The 25189-nt window shown below is 32.6% G+C and overlaps 1 protein-coding gene and 1 long non-coding RNA gene across 7 annotated transcripts in view; both read left to right on the top strand.

Annotated features, from left to right (window-relative positions):
* The window catches only part of LOC127845663 (uncharacterized), a 67566-nt gene that overhangs the window by 17556 nt on the left and 24821 nt on the right, over positions 1-25189 (top strand). The window lies entirely within an intron of this gene.
* LOC127845618 (tetraspanin-17-like) lies at positions 11973-22350 on the top strand. 6 transcript variants are annotated; one of them, XM_052376647.1, is made up of 9 exons: positions 11976-12152; positions 13005-13043; positions 16328-16471; positions 17241-17315; positions 18848-18949; positions 19181-19240; positions 19594-19725; positions 21376-21459; positions 21752-22350. In XM_052376647.1, the coding sequence occupies exons 1-9, from the start codon at positions 12132-12134 to the stop codon at positions 21794-21796; spliced, it is 702 nt and encodes a 233-aa protein (XP_052232607.1). In that variant the 5' UTR covers positions 11976-12131; the 3' UTR covers positions 21797-22350. The 6 variants fall into 6 exon arrangements, with proteins under 6 accessions (XP_052232620.1, XP_052232616.1, XP_052232607.1 ...); XM_052376634.1 differs by having other exon boundaries at positions 11977-12152; positions 16328-16519; XM_052376660.1 differs by lacking the exon at positions 18848-18949 and having other exon boundaries at positions 11973-12152.

Genomic DNA, 25189 nt, shown 5'->3' with positions numbered 1-25189 from the left:
CTATAAACAACTCTTCTTTTTACACACTTTTAACTTACTGACACACAAAGTAAAACATCTACTGGTTATTGTTCTACTCACCGAAGTTGTGTAAAAACCATGTTTATTTTCGTAAAGTTTAATTTGCTTCCATGACGAGTTAAAATTCTGAACACATTTCTTCATCGCAATCCATCTTTTCCATTTTAAAGCACTGGATGTAAGCAGGCAATTCTTTGTGGATAGACATTCTTTGATCGACTGACAAATGAACGACTTATTCATCAAAGAAATTACCCTTTTAATTCAATATCGATTTCCTTCAAAAAGTTAAAGAACAATTCACTGACACTTTTTTTAAATTGAATCCATCAATTGTTCTACAAAACATCGCATTATTCGAGTACATTCGACATTTTAACGAAATCGAAAATGGAGTCTCACCAGTTTCATTCCAGTTTTATATCCCAACACTGTTTTTCACATTCATAATATGATAATAATCCATCGTAAACACACACAATAATCGTTTGATGCTTAAAAAATATTTTATTCTTAAATAAAAACCCTCCAAGTCCGAATTTATGTTGTCCTTAAATCCAAAGCGTCTAGCTAGTTTCGTCATTTAAATTACGTCACACGAGATACGTCATAAATTGCGTAATCAATTGAATGAAAATAAATGTACGGAAAGCTGGTTCTTCATACATTTTAGTAAAGAACCAAAATATTATTATAGTATGACTCAAAACCGGTGCCCATCTATAATTAAGTATAAAAGTAAGATATATGTTATAGACGTTAATACACGGCTAAGCCGGGCCGGGCAGTGATAATCGGCCCCAGGTCGCAAACAAGGGTTATGCCACCTGCTGGCCGATTATCACTGCACTGCCCATTTAAGCCGTGTATTATCCTGTAAATAATCCATCGTAAACACACACAATCGTTAACTCGTTAAACGAATGCGTACCCAATGACCTGAATGACGCAATCAGGGATGAAAGGCCAAAAAAGTAGTCCCTATGTACATGTTCTAAAAATAACTGTGGAGAAATCCTTATCTAAAAAAAACCATGGAGAAAACCTTATCTTTTCTTTATGAGTCGTATTTGTTCTATAAAATCATTCAGCTGTAGGATAAAATATTAACTTCACGAATAGTTAAGCGCGAATAACAACATTTTATCGAATGATTTAATTGTTTTTCTGTCAAAACTGTATTGATCGAACATTAAATCAAGCAATGCAGAGCGTTAGATACTTGATTTTTTAGTACAATAACAATTACCGTTTTTAATAGGTATTTAAACTGTTTCGTGTACTTCGTTGTTTCGTTGTATGATGGAAATGTACGCTTAGTGTTTCGTGATCCTTTTTCGATATAAGTTATTTGGTTTTACTTTATTACATTTCAAATCCCTTCGGTAACAGTATTTGACAATATATTGTAACAATGGCCGGATGGATTTTTGTGATGTTGAAAAAACAACATGATCATCGGCGAATAACAATTGAATTATTTAGTTTCATCGTTTTTGATTCTATCTTATATGTTGTAGTCGATTTTATCGTGAACGAAAGTAAAAAGGGTAAAATTGGGCAGGGGTCTCCCTGTTTGACGCCCACTGATATCTGTATGAAATCTTATAATGTTTTATTGAATCAATTAAGGTTTCCTAATATTTTTACCTGGTTGTTAAATTTGTATATTTGTAAAGGAACTAAAACAGTCCAGAAGCTCCAGCTTCTTAAAATTATGCAATGGCAAAACTAAGAATGGCATATAATATGGGATACAACTGTCTAGTTGTATAAAACAATGTTTCGACATTCTAAGATTTTAAAAATACGTTTTTCTATGTGGAGCCTGCTTTTTTAATATTAAGATTTTCTTGTCAAAATGGTAAGAATTCAATATAACCATATGCTAGACAAAGTTATTTACCAAGCATGATGTCTAAATTAAATCTTCGTATGGCTTTCAATATAAAGAAGTGAAACTCCAGCTGCTGGAGCAGTATTGAATTTTCATTAAAACAATTAGTTGGTCCTTTATTTAAGGCAAGTGACCGATTGCCCAAACAGTACAAAACAGCACAATACAGCACAATACAAACCAACATAAACACAAAGTATGAATAAAGCTGGGGTCACCGCCTTGGAACGGTCAATGCAAAGCATTTGGGGTTTAAACCTGGTTATAGAGCGCTCAACCTCACACTTGGCCCAGCAATATTCATAATGCATTTAAGTGTAAATAAAATTTAACGTCATAGCATTGTTACTCAAATTAAACAATAATAAAAGGGAATTAAAACGCATTCAATTTAATTACTATTTAATTACTCAATTGCATTGAAGATACAAGAGTAACAGAGTTACAACTTTTTGACGAACGATCAAATAAAACTATTAACAATTGTCAACTACATTCCTTCTGTATAGAAAAAGATTTGAGAATATAGCGTCATGGAGTTAATATCTCAGATAATCATCGCGCAAATACAGGAAGAAGCAGCAATAATGGGTGTAAAAATTCCATATTACATAGCTTGGTTGTTTATGTGACTGCTAAAAAAATAAAAAAAAATAAATCAAACAAGAAACGCCTATCAGAGCGAAAATATAAATAAAATGGAACGTTATAAACCCAATGACCTATGCATGTAGATTACAACTGGGAAAGTCGGTCGTATGACGTCACAAAAATCCATAATGACATAATGACGTGAACAAATTCCAGGGGCAGTCCTAAATAAAAATATTAATGGGGCTGTGCTACTAATAAAACAAGTTTAGGTGATTTAATATTAAGAAGCAAATGAATAAAAATGGCAATTCCATTAAAGCGGGTATATACGATTTTGTCAAATATTTATGACTTTATATAAACTGTGCAAAAAACTTATTATATATATATTTCAATATAAATTAAAATAAAAGTTAAGAAGAACATGTGTCGAAAAATGCGAAATAAGCCAGATATTTAATTCTGAAATTGAAAACGGCTGTACAGCCGAATTCGCCAGCATGTATACCATACATGTACGATGTGCATCTAAACTTAGTTTAACGGTTTATTTGAATTCCTGCAACGATATCTATTCATACGACACACGAACACAATCTCCTATCCTACTGCAAAGACGAATGCTTCGGTTATTGTAGGAAAATATGTACGTCACTATCGGCTCGGGGCGCTAATTTGCCTTTGCTGCATTTTATGAAATTCGGCTTTAATGTATACTTTTTCTTGCCTATTTTGTGTTATTGTAACATATTTTATCAATATATTACAATTAAACACATATAAAAAATCGTATATACCCGCTTTAAAGCGACATTATTGGAATCAAACAGTATATAGGTGTATTGACAACTGAAGACAGAAATGATTAGATGTACGATTTGAGTCCAAATGTAGTTTTCATGCAGATTTGTTCATTCGACACAATGACACAATTTTATTCAACAGTGAAAAATGCCTATAATATAGTTTTCATGCAGATTTTGTTCATACGACACAATTTTATTCAACAGTGAAAAATGCCTATAATATCACTAATGATTCCAAATTTTAAGGGAAGAAAGATATAGTGAATCGAAAACCATCAAACACGTGTTTTTAAGTACATAAGCATCGTATCCTTTTGATAAAAACAAGTTAATTAAATTGAAAAGTTTAATATGAACATTTGGTTTAACATATTTTAATTTGCGGACACGCTTCAAAACATCTCCGTAAAAGGATGGATGGGAGATTCCATTATTTAAATGCCATTTTAAAGAAACATTATATTTTGAAATTAAATCCCCATACTTAGAGTAAAATCTAGCAAATTTATTTCTTAGGTTATGATACAAAAAGCCTTGTTTTAGCATTTTTTTTTAGTTAATATTAGATTACGATCATTAAAGTTCGATACCCACTCGGATCTTTTTTATCTGACTGTTCGCTATTTTATTTCTATCAAATGTATATTTTTAAATAATATTATGTGTGATTAACAAAATGAATATGCTTTAGATTTAGTGTATCTATACAAACCCAGTATAATTTACTTTACAAGAGGAATTAATTTTTACCCTGCAATAGTACCTTAATTATCTATGCCCCTGTAATGTTTTGCTTTGCTTTCTTCTCTGTAAAATAAGAACTATGTATCATATATTCCACAATTCTGGATTTATTGCATTAGTGAAAAAAACAACAACAACATTATATTAAGATGTGGTGTGATAACTGCTTTATTGACCTCAATGGATATTTCATCCAGTGCAACAGATTTATTATTAAGTTATCAAAAATTGCTCTTCATCTTCAGCTATGACTGAATCTTCTAAGTCCGAGTTGATGGTTTATTGACATCTTCGTCGCGTCAAATGCGTCACCGTTTTTTTGAATATAAGAGACGTTACAATTTCTCTATCATGGAAATATTTTCAGACGTGTCGTGCTTATTATTGTAAACATTGAAAATTATTTCCTACATTAGTTTGTGCAATGTTAAAAAGTCAAGTCGCTATCTGAATTTTCTATTTTACATTTTTTTTTGTCATTTACTCGAATCCTCTTGTATTCGGTTCTACATTTAATTCATTGCAATATTGTCATATTATTATTTTTGCTTTATTTTAGCATTCTTAAATTATAATTTTGCTGTTTTCACTTTTTATCGAATCAATGTCGTTTCTTAAACTTTCGCGATGTTTTTGTGTGTGTCTATTTTCCTTTTTCCTTAATTTGTCTATTGTAAATGTGTGAGGTATATATGTTAAAATATATATTCACAATAAGAATGAAGTGCTATCATAACAAAGTAATTTAATGTGTGCTTGTTGTTTCAAAAGAACTTTTAAACATTTTGTCAGCGTCTGCACAATGAATTACCGATAGTAGTTTCAAACTAAACGAATTATTTAGCTTTATAAACTCCTACGCAGCAGAGTGTGCTTGACTTCCATTGGAACACATGAATTAACATGCCTGATCTTTCCGATACACTTTCTTCATTTGTAATCGAAAAACACAATGACTAGTAAAGTAGATTGAAGTCACATTTTTTGTTAAGCAGAATAATACTTTACTACAAGTTACCAACGTTCTGATGTGCATAGAGTGTTGCTGAGCATTAAAATCGACAGTGCCGTGTTTTGGAAGGAACAGAGAGACAATGAAGTATTATATTTACAAAGAAGTTAGTTAGTTTCGCGATATAACTAGTTTTGTTATTAACTGCTTACGATAGCTTGAACTGATAACCAAACAATAAATCATGTTCATCCATTTGTATTTGGATGTTTAAAAAACTAAATTTATTAATTCATATTTTTACTTTGAATCAGTCAACTAACACAGACAACACCGACACAAATCGAAGACAGAGAAAGAAAACAGACAACATGATATGTAAACAAGACAGACTGTACAAACATAAAAGCACTTAGTCAACATAAACATACATCTAAGACAGAGAATACAGACACATCAAAACAAACAGACAACCGTAGTAGTAATCGGACCTAGACAGCCGACTAAGTAATTCAATGACGACGAAAACACAAGACAGAGACCCATGGAGGACAATCAGGACATACAGAAAAGTAAAGCAACAACAACAGTCAGATAAGGCTGACAACCAATACATAAAACTTATTTAGTCGATTGATACCCTCAACGAAGAAAAATCAAGACAGACAGCCGCGGTAAAGAAATACGATCGACAGCCAACACACTCGAGACTGGAAAAAACGAAACCAATGAAGTGAACCGAATGGAAGACAACGAAGACAAGTGAGCATCCTAGAAAGACAAATTAACAGACAACCTAAACAGACAACCAAGACAGTTAACCTAGACAGACAACCTGGACAGAAAAACCAGACAGACAACCATGATAGATACAAAAATACAAACAACCAAATCTGGCAAATCTAACAGATAACCACAACCGACAACAAAGAATGAAAATTCAGGAGACAACAAAGACCGGCAACCAAAACAGGCAACCCTGACATACGATCAAGATTTAAAAATAAATTAACCTAGGTAGTGAAAAAGGTGGAAAGCAAATGCAGACAACCAATAAACATAATCAAGGGCAACAAAGACTATTGGAAGAGATGAAAACAACATAGAGAAACAAACAAAGGAGTTAACAAAAAAGTTAACACAGGTACACCATAAAGACAGATCATTAAAAAGTCATTCAATGTATACAATCATAATAAGTCAATTAATTAAAAGAAATATGCACGATTTCTATGTCAAACACTAATTCTTGCAATCTTAAACTAACATATGAATATGGCCAAGGATTGCTAAATAACAAAAATTAACAATCTGTATATGGTACTAGAAATCAAATATTGTTTACTTCAGTAAATTTCTTAACTGGCGGGTTAGAGCCGATGCCGACAAGATTACTCTTATTTGTAAGGAAACAAAACGGTGTCTTTTTGTCGTATGAACGAATCTGCACTAAAACTAAATTTAGATTCACATCGTACATGAATGATATACATGCTGGCGAATTCGACTGTACAGACATTTTCGATATCAGAATTAAATATGTGGCTTATTTCGCATCTTTCGACACATGTTCTTCTTAACTTTTATTTAAATTAATATTGAAATGTATGTTAACTACGTTTTTTAACACATTTTATATAAATTCATAAATATTTGACGAAATCGTGTATACTCCCTTTAATGCTACCAACACGAACCCATATACAAAAGTCGTTAACCGATAAAGTCAACCGAGTTTTTTTTAATAAAAACATTTGACACATACAATACAAACAATAAAAGCATATTAAATTAGAACACCATGATAGACAACCGGAAAGTTATTAAACAAGAACTTTTAGACAAGAAATTTAAGGACACGAAGACAGACTGAAAGGTATTCAACAACATATATCGAAGACAAACCACCGAGACAGACAACTTAGTAAAAAGTCAAGAAAGGCATATAATAAAGGCAGTCAGCTAGCAACGACAATGAAGACAAATGACTGACAATGTCATTAAAGACAGACATCCAAGTACATCAATCAAGGCACACAATAATCGCAAACAACCAAGCTAGACAGCCAAAAGATACAACCAAAAGAGTTTAACCAAGCTAGACAACCACGTCAGTATACTAAGATCGTCAACGCAGACAAACAACCATGAATTATTACCCGATTGAAGGCCTCAACATACATGAAAGAAAGGCAATAATGACAAAACATAATGCTGGGTAGCCGGGAAGTCAGCCAAGATCGCAAACTAAGACCTTCCACATGGTCGACTGCATATAATGAAAGACAAACAAGGCGGAAAAATAGGCTTAAAAATTATGATAGACAAGCAAGTATAAAAAACGGAGTTGGTCAACACAGACTGAACATTAAAGTGATATTATGGGCATGTTTCACTGTTGAATTGAGCTGAAATGAATTAATAGGTCAAAAGAATAAGTACAAATGTGCTAACTGACCAATTATCTACAACTCATCTTGCAACCAGTTGTTTATAAAAAAAATATATATTATTTTCGATATTTTACAGGACTCACGCACTCCTTTTAGCCGAAATGATCCGAAAAACAAAAGTGTGTCTTTGTGTCGTTTGAACGAATCTGCATGAAAACTACATTAAGACTCACATCGAATCAATTCTGTCGTCAGTTGTCAAAACGAAAGTACGGTTGATATTCTAATGGATAATTTTTCTCTTTCCGGGCTATTGGTTTAGTAGGTCGATGCTGCATTATCAAATTTAAGTGTATATGAAGTGATAACACCAAACATAAACAACGGTTGCTATATACTGTTAGATGCCAATAATATTATTTTAAGAAATTATGTGTATGATCGAAAAACTGGTCAGACAAAAATATGATCGACAAAGACAAAAAAGACCTAAAATCGTGCCGGAAAAAAACCAAGTTAAAAACAGAAAAAAGAACCAAGTTAGGCACCAAAAATCATTGACGCACAACTAATTCATTCAGCTAAATATTGCCAGCCAGGACAGCCTGCGAAGATAGTCAGTCTTTACAGAAACCCAGCTTTGCAAATAATACAGTTAAGCAACATAGTCAACAACAAACTGACAACTAAGATAGACCAGTAAGAAAGACAGCACAGATAGTCAAGTAAGATGGTAAACCAAGGAAGAAAACCGTTATTGTCGAGCAAGATAGTCAATCAAGATATATATGGGAGACAACCAGGATAGTCATCCAATAAAGGAAACGAAGATCGTAAACCAGGACAGACAATAAAGACAGACAGGCCGGAAAATGTAAATAGACAACCAAGTTAGGCAAACAAGGAAGTTAATCAATTCAGACGACAATGGTAGTACACCAATGCAGACAACGATGCTAAACTATTAAAACAGGATACCCAGATAGTAAATAAGACATACACTTAAAAATTATGGGCATCTAACAGTTTATTGGTGTCTATAGCAACCGTTCTTTATTTCTGGTGATTTCACTTCATATACAATTATATTTGTAAATGCAGCATCAAAATACTAAAACACTATCCCGGAAAGAGAAAAATAATGCATTTAAATATAAACCGTACTTTCGTTTTATAACTGACGACAGAAATGACTCGATTTACGATTTGACTCTAGATGTAGTTTTAGTGCAGAATTTGAGCTTTATATCGGCCATACATATAATTTATTTTAAGACACTCCATGTTAATTTAAAATCAAATTAAGCATATCATTAGTTTAATTGATGTGTGTTTAATTTTAAAACTTTCTCTTTGATCTTTAATTGTGTTTTTTGCTTCGTCAGTGTGGCACAGGGGCTCTTTCTCTGCTGGAAAGTAATTCTCATGCTTCCACACAATTGTTTACTTTTCTGTTATATAACTACATCTTTTCAGCCTTCAAACTCTGAGGCTGTTCACTCTACTTTGCATCAAGTACCCTTTTCGAAATATGGCCCTCGTCAGGTGCTTCATGGATTTGAAGTCCTTGCTTTTCTGAAGAAATCTGCCCCGAATCTTCTGGTTATATAGGCATCCGTCAGTAAGGAGTTGGAGCTGTATCCTAGGTAATTCTTACCGTGAAACACCGTCTTATAATTCTTTTGTTAGCTCCCAATCGTCTTATAGCCATCTTTTTGATGTTGTCAAGTTTAATTCTAACTTTTCAATTTGCGCTCTGTACCAATTAATTTCACGTAATTTCTTCTAGTGTAAGATCGTTTGTAATGGCTTTTTGCGCCGTTTGGTCTGTGCAAATACTCTCTCTTTTTTGTGCCGACCTCTCTTTCGTGTGCCCTTAATGTGGTGGGCTGTTCTATGTTAATGATTTTGCCAGGGCATTTGCGGTTGTCCTCTCTGTAAAAAGTTATACATTTTTCTTCAATGGTTATCTTCTGATCCCTATTTCTCTCAGCATTCAAGGCGTGGGGAGAACTTTTTCCCGACCTGTTGAGATATTGTTTCTTTAGCAGCATTGATAATCTTTGTGTTATGCATTAAGTTTTTTATGTTTCTATCTTCTATGTCTTGCGTCAATATGGCTAATTTCCATTTTCCATTTTGGGGCGAATACGAAGTTAAGTTGGTAGTGTCACAGAGAGGAAAAGGGAACTGCTCAATTGTTTCTTTCTAACCCTGTGGCCAAACAGGTCTAATAGTATTTATATCCACATCCTTTGTTCACAGTATCAGTTCTGGGATGATAGACTGCCAGCGGCGGAGGCAGAATGTGCGCTTGTCAATGGGTCGCTGATATAATATGTTTCCCGTCTTCCCACGCTTCTATCCCTTTTGCTCTTTAAGCAATGTCATGTGCCCCAACTCTTGGGCTGGCTCCTCGATTCTAAATCGATACGAAAACTAATAAAGTTTAAGGGAAAGCATCTTCTCGTTCGGATCGTATTAGTTAAACAGCTCTAGTCCTTTATTCTTGGAACTATCCCAAGAGAGGATGCATTCTTTCTTCTTCTCGTAGTTTTCTTCGTTCAGACTGATTGCGACCAGAGTTCTACCTCATTACTTCTTTCGCCCTTGCTTTTTAACAACTGTTACTCTCTGATCTTGAAGGGCTTCCGTTTTACTATGTGTCGCGCCTGCATGCAGCAGATGCTGTCAATATTTTAAAAGAATATTCTTTTGCTCTGTATTTTTGTTTCTTACTCGGCAATCATTCCAATGCATGATATTGAGACTTGGGTTCTCTTTCTCTCTGATCGTGATGGTATTTCGTCCTTGAGCTCTCCTGAACCGCCCCTTACTCCACATGACTTTTTAAAATGACAATCAGTAGCTTGTTGACCGGTTAATCTAGGTGAGGTCGGAGCTCTGCACAACACCTGCCTGATGGAGCCTGGTAGGGCTTCCGGGGCGAGCACCATTCACATTGTCTAAAACTCCAAGTGTCAAGTGTTTGGTTATGTTGGTCGGCACAATGGATTGCTAGAGTCCAGTATGGGACCCGACTTGTATCCCCATCTTTAGTACTTAGGGTTTCTGACCGCGTTACCTTTTACTGAGCTTAAATGCACAGGGAGAGAGTGTTTGCAGCGAACAATACCCTTTGGCTCAAGATTATACCACACCTCTTGATCGCATGGTCAATGTGTCGTGATGCATATTGTTAATATCGATAGGTTTCATGGAGGCTTATAACGACAACCTTTCATTTCCCCGAACACCGTCAGTTGGTCCAGAGCTTTTAAAGGGGCCTTTTCACAGATTTTGGCATGTTTTGAAGTTTGTCATTAAATCCTTTCTATTGATAAATGTAAACATTTGCTCTGAAACGCTCCAGTAAAAAATCTAGAATAAAAAGTAACCCTCAGCAGGGCTCGAAGCACTGACCCCTGGAGTCCTGGCGTAAAAAGTCTCCGAATTAGACGCCTCGACAATTCTTCCGCATATAATGTTATATGTATTTTATACTATATATAAGCAATCATCAAAATATAGCGACAGCAACAGAACTCTCCAAATTATTCAATCGTTTCGCGTTGCAACGCTTTATAATTTTAAGGTTTTTAAATTTTCAAAAGATGCATATAATGTCTATATTAGAGCATGGTAAATGTTCAGTATTACTGTTTCCTCACAAATATCATAATTTAATCGAAAATTTGCGAATCTGAAACAACTTTTTTCAATTGTGTCAATTTACCAAAACGTGAAAAGGCCCCTTTAATTTGTCCAGAAGGAATGCTTTATCTTACATCTAGCTCTTATATAAAGAGGCGATCCTTTATCCGCCACCGAATGCCTTGCTGGGTGGGGAATGTCACCGATTGGCGGTAGCATAGCCAGAGTCTATATACATAGAATATATTTAAGTAGACAAACCGGTACTTAAATTGAAACGGTGTTGACATTCATCAATATTAAAGTCACTGCACAGACACATTTACGCGAACAAAATATGCATTTAGCTATTTAAATTATTATACTAATATAAGAAACATGTAGACAAACTAAAACGGCATTCTGCAAAATCTCACGCAAACTCTAGTCCGATAGTAAAAAGTAAAAGTCAATCAATATTGTTTGGATGTTTTGAAGTGTTTTTTTTATTTAAAAAAGTAGATACTTATTCACAAAACGGTGTTGACTCGTTAGTATTGTTTGAAGTTGATAAAATACCTTTGGATTTCCTTTTAAATTTGAGTCCTTTGTTGTCATGAGACTTGTAAGAGAATAGTAATTATAATATAAAAACTACTTCTAATGTAGGCGATACTTGATTTACTCCTCTACATTCTTTCTGTATTCGGATTCAAAAAACCGTATTGAGCATATTAGTCATATTGTATTGATATTTTACATTAAGCGTTTTTTTATGACGTTTTAATAATACAAAACGCAGAAAATGATTTCATGTTCACCTTAAAATGTGTTTTTTATCTTAGCTGTCATATACGCCGATAAAATTTAGATAAAGATTATCTTCTTCACGACTTGCTGGCAGATATATTACGTGTAGAGCCTTGTAATAAAGTAGCATTGATTAACATAACATGTACTCGTATCGCGGACGTTTTATCTCTCGTTGCAAACCGTTAAAGGTCGCTTATAAACTGCCATCGTCATTTCAGTACACGAATACAATCTAAGTCAACAGCAGATTTGTCGGTTTAAATAAACGGAGAAAATTGATGGATAAAAAAGTTATAATAGTAAGTAAACTTAAATTTTAATGGCATTGCTTTTGGATTTACAGATCGGATTTTTGATACTTATTAGTACGTGTTTTTATAGTGTTTTGTTGAAACAGGTTCAAGGGTATGAAGTTAAACATATTATTTGAGTCAAGAGACTAGAATCATGCATCGGCGGCCTTGAAAAGATGTTTAGAAATAAGTCACTTTATCGAATACATTTTAATTACAAACTTCAGTATGTGAGTGTTTTTTTCTAGGGCATTTTCTTTTCAAACTGAACAAAATAGAACATAATGTATGGTTTATGTTCGACTAGCTCATTTTTAAATTGTCAAGTATTCAATAAGTACAAACCGTTTGTATTTGTCATGCTGTACGAACAATTATGTTGGAATAGAATATATTGATGCGAAACTGACTGGAAAAAATCTCAGATACTATGTTCTTGTATTATATACCCTGTGACCATATCGATCCGCATTTTCTTATGGGCCAAACTAATGCTCGTAAATGCAATTGATGCGGATCTCCTGCTTACATACATTTGAATTTTAAATACACGGCTTAATGCACACATGATCAATCATTACGGAAAAATATGTCATGTTTATGAAAATTAAACATACTTGGTATTCTGTTTTATAATGTAAACACCAGGTAATGACATCCATAACTAGCTTAAACTTATATATATACCAAACGGTTTATTCTGTCTTACATTGTATGAAATATAAGCTTTTGCATAGTAATGCTAAATTCTTCAACAATGTATACCAAAAGTGACACTGGTTGAAAAGATGCTAAACAATTGATTTATTTATGTTTGTGATTGATTACTGAATTAAAAGGTATCTTTTACATTTTCAGCAAATAGCAGTGATTATAACGTTCAATTGCGCTATTCTGGTATGTAAACGTAGCATGTGCATGATTATTTATTTAGATTTGTAATAATTTGTGAATCCCGTCTCACATGCACTCAGAATGTTAATATCCCATAGAAACGTGTTCATGTATGGAAAATAAATGGTATATTTAATGACTGCTTTGTTCCGATCGTTTTTTTAACGGGTTAATTGTGTGATGTATTTGCCGAGCCCGAATCATTGAGTATCAGAAATTTCTAAAAACAAAGCTTTTATTGTAAAACAATTAATTAAGAAAACAAAACGAACAAATAAGGCAACACGCAAACATGTTTTTAAAAAGTACATAATTCATAAACAGCTTTTTGTCGTGTTATAACCAGAAGGGGTTGTTTTATTGCGTCAGATAGCACGTTACTGAAATTAACGAATATGAAATAACTTTCCTAGCCGTTGAACACGAAAACAGGTTTCCCACAAAACAAAAGAGTTTCTATCATGTAACCACTATTTTATGAATGAATAATACACGTTTTATTGAGAAGATCTAAAGCAATATACAAATATTTACAAGAAGACTATAGGACAATGAAAATAACATGTTTCCAAACTGTGTTCACACGTTTTAAATCTAACTCTTCTTCGGTTATTATTGAACCATGTATGGAATGTTTCGTTTTAAACATAGCATACACATGCAATACATTAGTGTATTGTTGTTTCATTAGTTGTTTAATGTGCTACCGACATAAATGAAGTAAATGGATTGCTGATTGAATTTCGCTTAATGAAAGAAGTTAATTGTTATTTTGATTTACATAGTTATTTTCAAAATCGTATAAGGGTCGAGTTTGATTTTATTTAAAGTTCTTAGCGTTGAAAATGTTGTCAACCTTTCAAAAAATTATATAAAATTCAAAAATAGTAATGACATGATATTCTGCATGACGTATTTGAATTCATTCTATCTGGGCTGTGAAGTTGCCCTTTAAATAATGCCTTTACAGTCAATGGAATAATTTGCAACATAAATAATTATCACTTACTGCGTATACCCATGATTTCATTAATTAATATGAGTGAGTTGCTTACATGTTATGCTTATGTACAGCCGATAAAAATAATGTGAAGGTTATAATTTATAAATTATGAAAATAACATTTAAATGCATTGTATAAAGTATTACTTGGTTGCATAAAAGGACAGTTATTACAAAATCAGCTTGTCATAGGTTATTGAATTCAAATTTAAACTTGACCAGTTTTAATCTCACGTGTGTGCAGCGTGCACATGGTGAGCACTCGGGAAACCATGATGCCCGTTGCCCATGCGTGTTAGAATCCGTTAGTACCTCCTCGTTATTGTCAACTTTGTTATAAGAAGACATCTGCTATTGACCCATTAGGCAGCATTCAACACAACTTCACAATAATCTTCCTTGGGGTGTCCTTTATAAACATTCGTCTGATCATTCTAGTTTGTCAATTGCTTCGCCTCGGTTGACAGTATTTCCTCAAGTTGACAAATTTACTGTCACCCTGTCAGACATGTAATATTTATAATTATACTGTAACCTAATAGACAAGAGGTTACATATTTTGGCATTACAGTGTGGTCTATGTATTCAATTATATGTCCCTGGCGTTACCTGTTTTACGAAGTTTTATACTGCGAAATTTTCTCTAAAATGTTATCTGAAACTGCAAAGGCCGATACTTTCATTTTTGGAATGTGGCATGCAATATGTGATAAATTGTGCCCCTGTATACGAATTATCCTTGCCAAGGGAATAAAAGTATTGTAAAGAATTAATTTGGGATAGAATTTAAAAGCTTCTTATCGGACGCTGCAATTTCCTAGGCTTGCAAATGTGATATGCAGAAGCATCTACACAGTTTTTTTTATCAAATCATACCTCTGTTTTTAAAAGTGACAACGCCACAGGGAATAAGAAATATGGAAATAAGTATTTTTTCATCTTGTGAACAGAAACAATTCTTTCGAATTTGGTATATAACATCATCTACATGTCCTTTACAAAATATAGGGAAAAACCTTACAAGATTATTTGTGTCCATGGCTTCCATATTTGGTATTTGATATAATTTTGATGCCCTATAGAAACACTGTTCAACTTATACGCCCGGGATCGTAACTAGCCGCGCTACAAGAGTCAACAGTGTTACATCGAATCATAAAGTAAAAAAAACTAATTGTTTGAAATTTAAATGTCGATGACTTTCATTTTTGTTATGTAGCATCATCTAGAAGTCTCAAAGTTGGTACAAATTGTATCACTGGGATCTTAAGTATTATATTTCTGAGCTAAGTATTTTCAAGGATAATCACGGAGCTGTTGTTTTAATGTTGTCCTTGTTTAAAAAATGATGTTATAATTACTTAATGTTGAAAACAATCAAACACCTGGAACTCAATCAGGAGAGAAATTCCTTTTCATGTGCACTGAATGTGAAGCACAGAAACATCTACTAATATAAAATGTTTAAAATGATTAAAAATTAACCGAGAATTATGACAGATGAATGACGAAATGACAATTGCGCATTAACTTTTAATGCACCTTAAACATATTTTAGCATCAACTCCAAGCTGAAATATTACTTTCATTTTTATATTAATGAGTTTTGCTTGTTAAGCTATCATTGTTAAAACGTTATTCTTATAATTGTATCTTTTTTGAAGAAATCGAATTATGTTTAATATGGAAAAATATTGTAACATCCCATTTAATAAAGTTAAAACGAATCCTCTCAACATTAACCTTGTTCATGCATTTAAGAAGTTCTTTAGTGGAAAAGAGATCATATTTCCTTAATAAAAACGACAATTTCCATGTACAACACACCACCATTACTTATAGTGTTTCAATATTACAAAGAAACACATTGTCTAGGACATAAATATTTACACTTGTGTTTATTGAATGCTTAACCTTGTCTTATAGCTCAGTAATTAAATGGCATATCTATGATTGTCTAATTTCTAATCTGACCAATGCGTCCGTCTGTTATCTAGCTAAATATGATGTAGTTATTGCACATTGTATAAAAAATAATACAATTAATGTAATATGCAGTTTCAAAATAAATATAACGACAAAACACATTATTTACTTGAATATATTTTTAATATTTTAATTCAGACAATCAATCTTTTAACTTTATGTTTATTATCGACGAAAGCGTTTGAAGCTCTGAGGCAGTTCACTTGCATTATGACTATAGGCGTTGTGGCATCTAGGTATGTCTATGGTTTAAACAATCCTAGTGCTCATGTATAGATACTGTATCAATTTCTTTTCAGGCACTTGCAATATGGGTGTTTTTGCAGAAGAACACAGTTAAGACAATTCAAGATCTTTTAGGAATCTATGACATGGAAACTCATATCGGAGCTGTTGCAATCGGCATCCTTTGTTGCGGCATAATTGTGCCAATTGTCATATTTGTTAGTGCGATCCTTTGCAATTTTTTTCCGGAAATAACAGCATGGGTGGTATGTAATTTAAAAGTACACGATTTTATCAAATGGTATAGGACAGAGATAATACAAAATGTACACACGTTTTTTTTTTATTTATAATATATGTCTGTTTGTGTGAGTGAACTGTGTATGTTTTTTTTTGCTATATATATATATATATATATATATATATATATATATATATATATATATATATGTATATATATATATATAGTTTTTGTTAATTTGAAGAAGATCGTGCATTAAAAGGATCTATGCCAATTATATGAAGTCATTCTTTATTAACTTCATCTGATGCGACGATAATAATGTTTCGATTTTATTTAATGCTTTCCGGTGGTTTATAGAGAAATATCAGTGAATTAAAACTGATAATTTCACTGTTTCAAACAGTGAAAATTATCAGTGAGAATTATCGATAATTTTCATTGTTTACTGTGAAATGACGTCATTTTTTTGACGAAATGACGTCATTATCCCAGGAAAATTCGTTAGTTAAACTCTTGAACAATGTTTATAAACTGTGAAAAATGCATTAAATAAAAAGAAAATTTGTTGGATTCGGTGGATTATCGACTTTAATTCACTCGTGATCATAGAAAACATATATTTTCACTCGTGGCTGCGCCACTCGTGAAAATATTATTTTCTATGATCACTCGTGAATTAAAATCGATAATCCACCGGATCCAACAAATATCCTCTATGTAATTCAGTTTCATATTTTTTACAGTCCACTGCAAGTATAATACTGATGTGCGTGGTATATCTTATCTTTGGGTTCCTATCAGCAACATATGATTGTCAGGTAAATTTAAATATCATTTAAATCTTTGCTACCTGAACAAAATGTAATTTTAAAGTGTCTCGTATAATATTACCGCTTCCGAAATGAGAAGCTTGAGCAACTTTGTTTGGTACAGACATTAACCAGACAATCACAAATAAAATTATATAACCACAAACTGTTAAACAAAATGCTATTGCATGTACATGATCGCTTAATGATTATATAAAAAACTGATCGAATACTAATTATGTAAATTGTTGAAATAATAATTTAATGTATTTGTTCTGTTTAAAATTGTAAAATAATTTCTGCGTGATTCAAATAGACTGAAAAATAAATGACTTATAGATAGGGTTCTCACTTTATTTAGTTTGAGGTCACATATTGAAACATGCAATCGAACTTCTTGACAATCTTTGAAATAGTTACTTAAAGACCTTCATGTATATTAATTGTCCTTACAATTATATACAGGACAAAATCACACTACAAATACACATGAAAAAAACCTAAATCGTAATCGAATTAAACCTGCATGAGTTATCGGTTAAAGAGAACAGCTTTTTATTAAAGGAAACGCATCTTTGTGAAATATAGCAACAAAACAATTCAAGAAACATTATGAAAAGAGAAATCAGTGTTCCTATCCGCTATAATGCAGTTACATATATTTTATAAATGTGAGAAATAAGTTACAGTGTTACTTATTGAAAACCTACAAATAATGTTTAATATATCCATAATTTAATGAAATAATACCAAATTCGCACAAACAGTTTATATTGTTTCACTTTCAAATTAATGCCTACTTGTGTAACGACATATTAGCTTTAATGCTTTTTGAATCATGACTAGCAGTTTGCAAATGTTTATATTACCAGTAGTGTTTGTGCAATCGGTGAAAAACACCTGAAAAATTATCAATTCACGAGTTAGTTAAAAATTGTGCCTGGTACAGGTTTGTTTGTGTTTAATTATTGGCTAATACAAGCATTTGTCATGCAATCCACATATCCACCATCCTGGAAATAAAACTGTTATTCCAGAGAGAAATAAACCATTGTCAAGTGAATGTTATTGTAATTGCACATTAAGCGGCCCATCCACACACAATATCATTGTCAATTTTATTGTCTCAATAATATTGAATGAATAATTTTTGCCCTTTAAGCGGCCCATCCACACACAATATAATTGTCAATTTCACTGACTCAATAATATTGACAGAATATGTTTTGCCCTTTAGCCATGTTGACTGTATGGAAAGTTGACGAGACTACATATAGAAATGTATAAATATTGATTAAATATTATTGAAGGGTGCAAAACACTCGTCAATAGAATTGACAATCGGTCAATAAATATTTGAGATCTCTGATTTTCTTCAATACATTGACTCAATCTTCAATATCATCCATTCACTATCAATTTTATTGTCAATCTTCATTATTGACAATAAAATTGACAATTATATTGATTGTGGATGGTCCGCTTTATACAAAGGCATACCGGTGTAGGTAGTGCGTGTTCGCATGTTTTATTTTGCATAGTTTGACGATAGACTAGAAATTACGTTGAACAAGTCATTGAAGGAAGATTATATTGATGGAAAGGGCATGGTAGCAAAGGCTTGGGACAAGATTCAGTTTGAGGTCAGCTTTGCAATAATCTTAAATTCTACATATTTTGTGAATTCTTTAGATAAATAGAAACAGCTTCTTAAATGATTATATCCGTTGTCTTCCGTAACGCTAGCTTAATCAAAGAGTACTTTTTTTCATCGGTTAAATCATCTAAAAGTCAAAACTGGCGATAATGTACCAGGGAGAGGTGACACTTTGATATGACACATAGCTTTGCAATTTTTGTGTTTTATGTTTAAGTTGTCCTGTTGTGGCGTCCTTGGACCAAAGGACTACGCAGATGTAAAATTCATCACAGGGGTACGTTAACAAATTTTAAACGGTGTTTTGGAAATATTTTAAAAATACGGTCACAGGTAGAAATGCCTATCGACTAACGAGTACAAGCATTTGGTGAATAAAATTTTGCAATTTTAGAGGAGAAAATGATTTCATGGTGAGAACAGAATTTATTGTTATTTATATACACTATTTTATATACACTATTAGTGGCGTTGTTTTTGATGAAGTTTCAATAAGAAATTACGGAATAAGTATTAATCATTTTTAACAGTGGCTATAATTGGACATTATCTCATGGACATAAATACATACACAGTATATACACTGTCTCTAAGTATGAAAGTCAGAAGTGCACAACGTTTAATTTGCAGAGATACGTTCCGGTTTCGTGTTGCCAACGCCAAGATACACATGCTCAACCGTTCAACGAAACGATGTGCCAAGATGAAGCGGATCTGTTGCAACACAAACAAGTCAATAATGGATCATTTTTAAACACAGTGGTACAATACATATTTTCCTAGTGATTTTTTTTTTGCAGAAAGATGCCTTGCCTACTTTAATGTTAATTGCCTCCTTTAAGATTTTAAATGAGAACTTAACGTGAAAATACCATTGTAGTTTATTTGAATGATATTTTCGATCGGAATAAGCAACCTTCAAAATAAGTTTATGCTGTTATCGCCAGTGAAAATGTAAAATACAATAACGGAGTAATATTAATTATCAATAACACAAATAAATCAGGTATTATATTATTTGCGTACTTCTCAAAAGCATTCGATTCACTTGATCATTCTGTTATGTACTCATGTATAGTACAAAAAGATTATTAAGAATGTTTTATAAAATGTGTTAAACTTAAATATACTGATATATGTGGTAATATCGAAAGGTGCACAAGACAAGGATGCTCGCCTTCCTCGTTAACAATTGTATGCATAAAAGCTCTATCAGAGGGTTACATTTTATCCAAACTAATACAGAAATACATGTTTAATTATTTAATCAGGCGAAGAAAACAAATAATCACTATTTGTGGATGACGCAACATACTAAACAATTACAGAGAATCGCCTATCGGTTTATTTTTTGCATATGTATGTTTGTTTATTGTTAAAGTCCTTTTGTTTAAAAAAGAATTCTATAGAAACTTCTCAAACACAATTTCTTTTATCAACATTGACCGATAAAAAAAAGACAGACATTTTGACATAAAAATAACTAATTAATCGATTTTTCAATTCAAAGAACATTGGAATGTTTTCATAAATATATTACTATTTTGTGTTTTAGTAGTTGTATTGTTTATTTTTACATGTTCTTTCTCTATTTATATAACGCTTTAATTTTGACATGTCATTAAACTCTTGAGATTTGCATAGGAGGGCGAACAAAAAAGTAGCCCCTTTTTACATGAAGACATGAGCATTAATATATTTATTATTAATGTTTGGAAATGCTTTGTTGTTCTTTATTTCTTTCTGTTGAAGAAATGTAAGAACAAACTGTGGTGTGAAAATGTTTGTGTTGCAGAGTCTGATTTATTTTTGTCGAAATTTAGAATTGAACTGTTAAGTCTTATTAATATGACTTAACTTCAACCATTAGAATATCACACAGCTTTGTTAACGTTATAAAAAAGTACCAGGCAGATTTGTGTCATGCGGATCACACATGTTATATGCATATAAACAATATCTTCCTCTGAGCAAAGAGCATAACTACTACATTTCATAAAAACCAGTGTAGCTGTATAAAAAAATGCTTAAATACATCTGAAATGTATAAATTAAATTATTTGCATCCTTTGATTTCTAAACATGTATTGCGGGGCGTATGCATTAAAGTCTTACCTGCTAAGATTTGTTAATAAAATGGGTTTTTGGTATGCCAACATGACTGTTATTATAGGTATCAAAGCGTTAATAAACGAATCGAAGTTTGAAAACGAAAGATATGTGTGTTTCACTTATGATTTTGTACCATCACGATGTTTGCGATCACGAGTTGCCTTTCCTTCCATGTTCCTACTTTACGAAAACATGAGTTCTAAAGCTAAACATTCGTATATTCATATTTATATATTGACTTTGAGCTTCTTTATTGAAAACCTGCATTTTTGTCTTTTTTGTTTCATATTTGTATTTCAGGGCTGCTACAGTGAGATGAAAACTTCTTTCCATAAATACCTACTTAAGATGATGTGGTTGTCATTCGGAATGTGTATAACACTGGTATGACGAATGCTTGAAATGCCTTAAATTCGAAATAATGAAAAGTATTATATTCCCGTAAATACGATTTTAGAATTCGTCTTAGTCTTATATATAAATTCCTGAATTACTTTTAATATGTAATGGTTGCACAAAGCGGTTCATACCGATATTGCTTTTTGAGATAGAAAAGTAAGGCATGGCAATAACCAACTAAAAAATTGTTACAAAAATGTACCCGATGTACCTGATTAACACTCTTAATCCTTTAAAATTAAGCTAGATTGTAACATTTTGAATGCTTTGTTTTTAGGTCATATGTTTGACGGTGACGTTGTGCATTATTTGCATCGGCTGATAAATGAACCACAACCTATTGTGATTGATAAAAATGCAGACAATGTCAACATTGAATAAGCGAATAGTACTAGCACTGCTTTTCCTATTCATTGATGTAATATTGAGTAACACGTTAAATGTATGAGCAGGTGTGTGGATATAAGATTTCTTTTTGTTCACGAGTATAATTTCAGAAAGCGCTTGAAGCTTAATATAAACACATAAAGTCAAGGTGAGAAACGCATTTCCAGTTCATACAGTGTAAGAAAAACGTGCTTTTCATTAATGTGTTTGATAAAGATTTATATTTATTTTCTAATATCTGATGCTGTTTATATTTTTCTATGTTTGTAGAGTGTGACAATATGTGTTTCAAATAATTTGGATAACTACCTATGTATTTGATGATATTAATCAGAGTACGATAGAAAGTGAATGAATTGCTATCAGAGTGCCATGTTTGACGTCCTTACAACTTGCTTCAAGCTTTAAAAGAGTGATGTTAAACGATTGTTGATACTTCGTATTGCTTTATCAATACACTTATGATTAAAATAGCCTGAATAACATAAATGCAATCGTTATCTTTTTTGCTTCGTTTACCCCCTCGATCTTTTAAACATGTTTAGGAGAGTCTTAGCTCTAAGTAACATGTCATCAATTTGTAGATTTTTTTTACCAATACCTTAAATATCGTTATTATCTTCAAGCAGGGGCCTCATGTATAGTAACCCTTACGTTTAATATGTGAACGTTATCATTTAATTGTATTGGCACTCTTCTCGATGCACTTTATAGCACCGATACACGAAATGAACTTTCCCAGGTAAACAAAGTATTAAGCAATCACTAATGTCCTTAGCACTACCCTTAAGATATTGAGGAAGGACTTTTGGTACCACTTTGACCAAATAAGATATGGCCTTGCAGCAATTTGTGTACAACTTTGACCAAATCAGATATGGCATTGCAGCAATTTGTGTACAACTTTGACCAAATCAGATATGGCATTGCAGCAATTTTAACCCATGGCATTTACCTTTTGACTAAACGTCTTGCTAATTGAAGTGTTTTAAGTATAAAACTTACATAACTTGGCAAATAACTATAAAGAACCCTATGAAGGTTTAACAAATGGTGCACCGCATATTAGATTGCTTAAAAGCATATCCTTATATTACCGAGATAAGAATTTTCCCGTTAGTGATTTAAGTTACTTCACTGAATAAGAGGTTATTTTCAAAAAAAAGTCTGTTCATTGTCCTAACATTGTTCAACATTACTCTAGTAATGCCCGATGTCAAATACACAGATTCCGTTTGCATCAACCAACATCTAGGAGAAAACGTTTTTAGTTTTTGAATTTCGGGTGGAAATATCGAATTACTCTTTTTTCATCGGGTTCATACTGCACGGTTTTACTTCACACCGTAAGCACTGGTCGAGCACATGTACTGCGTGATGTATAGTTGATATAAGTTATTTGCGCATTGGTGATTGAACAAATCTTTTCACAAATTATTCAAGTAATGGTCCAACAATTTAATGTTTTTTTGGTATTGTACCGTTTTCAATTGCAAATTTTAAAAACTAATGTATCTGGTATCACAACATACTATTACTATTTCAAACTATACTTTAATTCACGAACATCGTAAGAATTTATTTAAGCTGAAGTAAATATCAGAGGATAAGACAGAAAATACTAATTAAATTGGTTTAATGGCTTTTCTTTTATACGCCCTTTTTTCAGTCTATATGTATATGCCTTTGCTAAGTTAGCGTCAACCAACATTCAGGAAGAACGTCGATAGTTATGGCATCGCGAGCAGATTTTTAGACCTACCCTACTTCCAACAGTTACATGCTGTACGGCTCTGTGTTTTCCTTACGGCTCTGGTCGACTAGGGTATGCGGCGTGATCAGTTAATATATTTGTGTGCGTCATTGTTCACTTGCAATCCATATGACAGCAGGTTAACTAACTATTTTTCATTAAAGACGATATGGATGACCACTTCCGTAGCAAATGCCGTTTACATAATACAGAAAACAGCGAGATTTTCCTTCTTTTACAACTACCAATAACGGCAATTTTACAATCGGAGATAAATTCAAACATTCCAAATTGCCGTTAGAAAATATCCTAAATCAGGAAAAGAACAGTTTTTTTAATTTGTTTCCAAAATATTGCAACATTAATCAATTATGTGTAACTACGAGCACCAAACACCACGAGTTTTAACGGACAGCCTCGTGTAGTCGCCGAACGACAACAAAATTCACTTTTGGTAAGCGAATGTAGTCGCACATATATGATTTATATATGACATATATGATATATTGAGAGTACGTTTTAGAAAAAAAAACATTTATAAGAAAACTAAACAGTGAAGATTTGTCACGGAAATGAGTTATCATAAATGGGAGTACAGTCTCCTCGCAAAGAAAAGACAGTTGAAACATTATTGTTTGAAATTAAAAAACAAAACAAAAAAACAAATACAGATTGCTTCAAGAGTTAGTGAATCTGTTTATAATCAGAGTACGATGCATATTCTGCTTTATAATTTGTGTCACTGCACAGTCTTTTTAATATTTGAATATTTTGAAAAGTAAACAAAGTGTCACATAGTGCATAAGATTGGTGACTTAGGATTGTATTAATTTATGTATGTTTCGCATCACGTTCAATATCGTGTCTACCTAATTGGATATACAAAAAGACATCGTATTTTAACGTCAAACTAGACGAGGAGAATGCACCAAGTTTTTACCAATTTCTTGTTTCACTAGTTAGTCATGTCTTTTGTAAGCAAATGCAGCGCATTAACTGTTGTATAATTTGATGTAAATGACAGGCTAACGCCATATGCGTCCGTTGCATACATGTATGTCATATTACGTCGTTACCTTTGGCACGTGATTTAACACGCGTTCCCACCGGAAATTGCACACGTCAACATTGAGTGTTTTAATGTATATCAATATATTTACTTCAGTCGAGAAATCAGTATACCGCATAATTGGAATAATGTCAACATCGATAGCAACTGAAACTTAAGATTAGATCGATGACAATATTTGAGCGTTACAATGAATCATCAAACAACATTTTATAATTGTCAGTCTAACATCTATGAAATATTCTTCCAGCGCTTATAACAATACAAATACAACGACATGAAAATGCACTTTCTGTTCTTCCGTCCATTAATTGTACTTTAACACAAACCCTTCTTTTTTCAGAAAATGTTTATGTCAAATGTGTACCACTCGGATAAAAAATACGCTTTAGAAAATTGAATAACTGACCAGAACGTGTATTTATTCCTAGTGATGTTTCCACATATTAATGAAAAACACACTGTCTGAATTATGTTTTGGATAAGCTCGATGCTTAAAAAATATT

The sequence above is a fragment of the Dreissena polymorpha genome, chromosome 1 (assembly GCF_020536995.1).
Source record: "Dreissena polymorpha isolate Duluth1 chromosome 1, UMN_Dpol_1.0, whole genome shotgun sequence".
Classification (NCBI taxonomy): domain Eukaryota; kingdom Metazoa; phylum Mollusca; class Bivalvia; order Myida; family Dreissenidae; genus Dreissena; species Dreissena polymorpha.
This window is presented reverse-complemented; position numbering and strand designations above follow the sequence as displayed.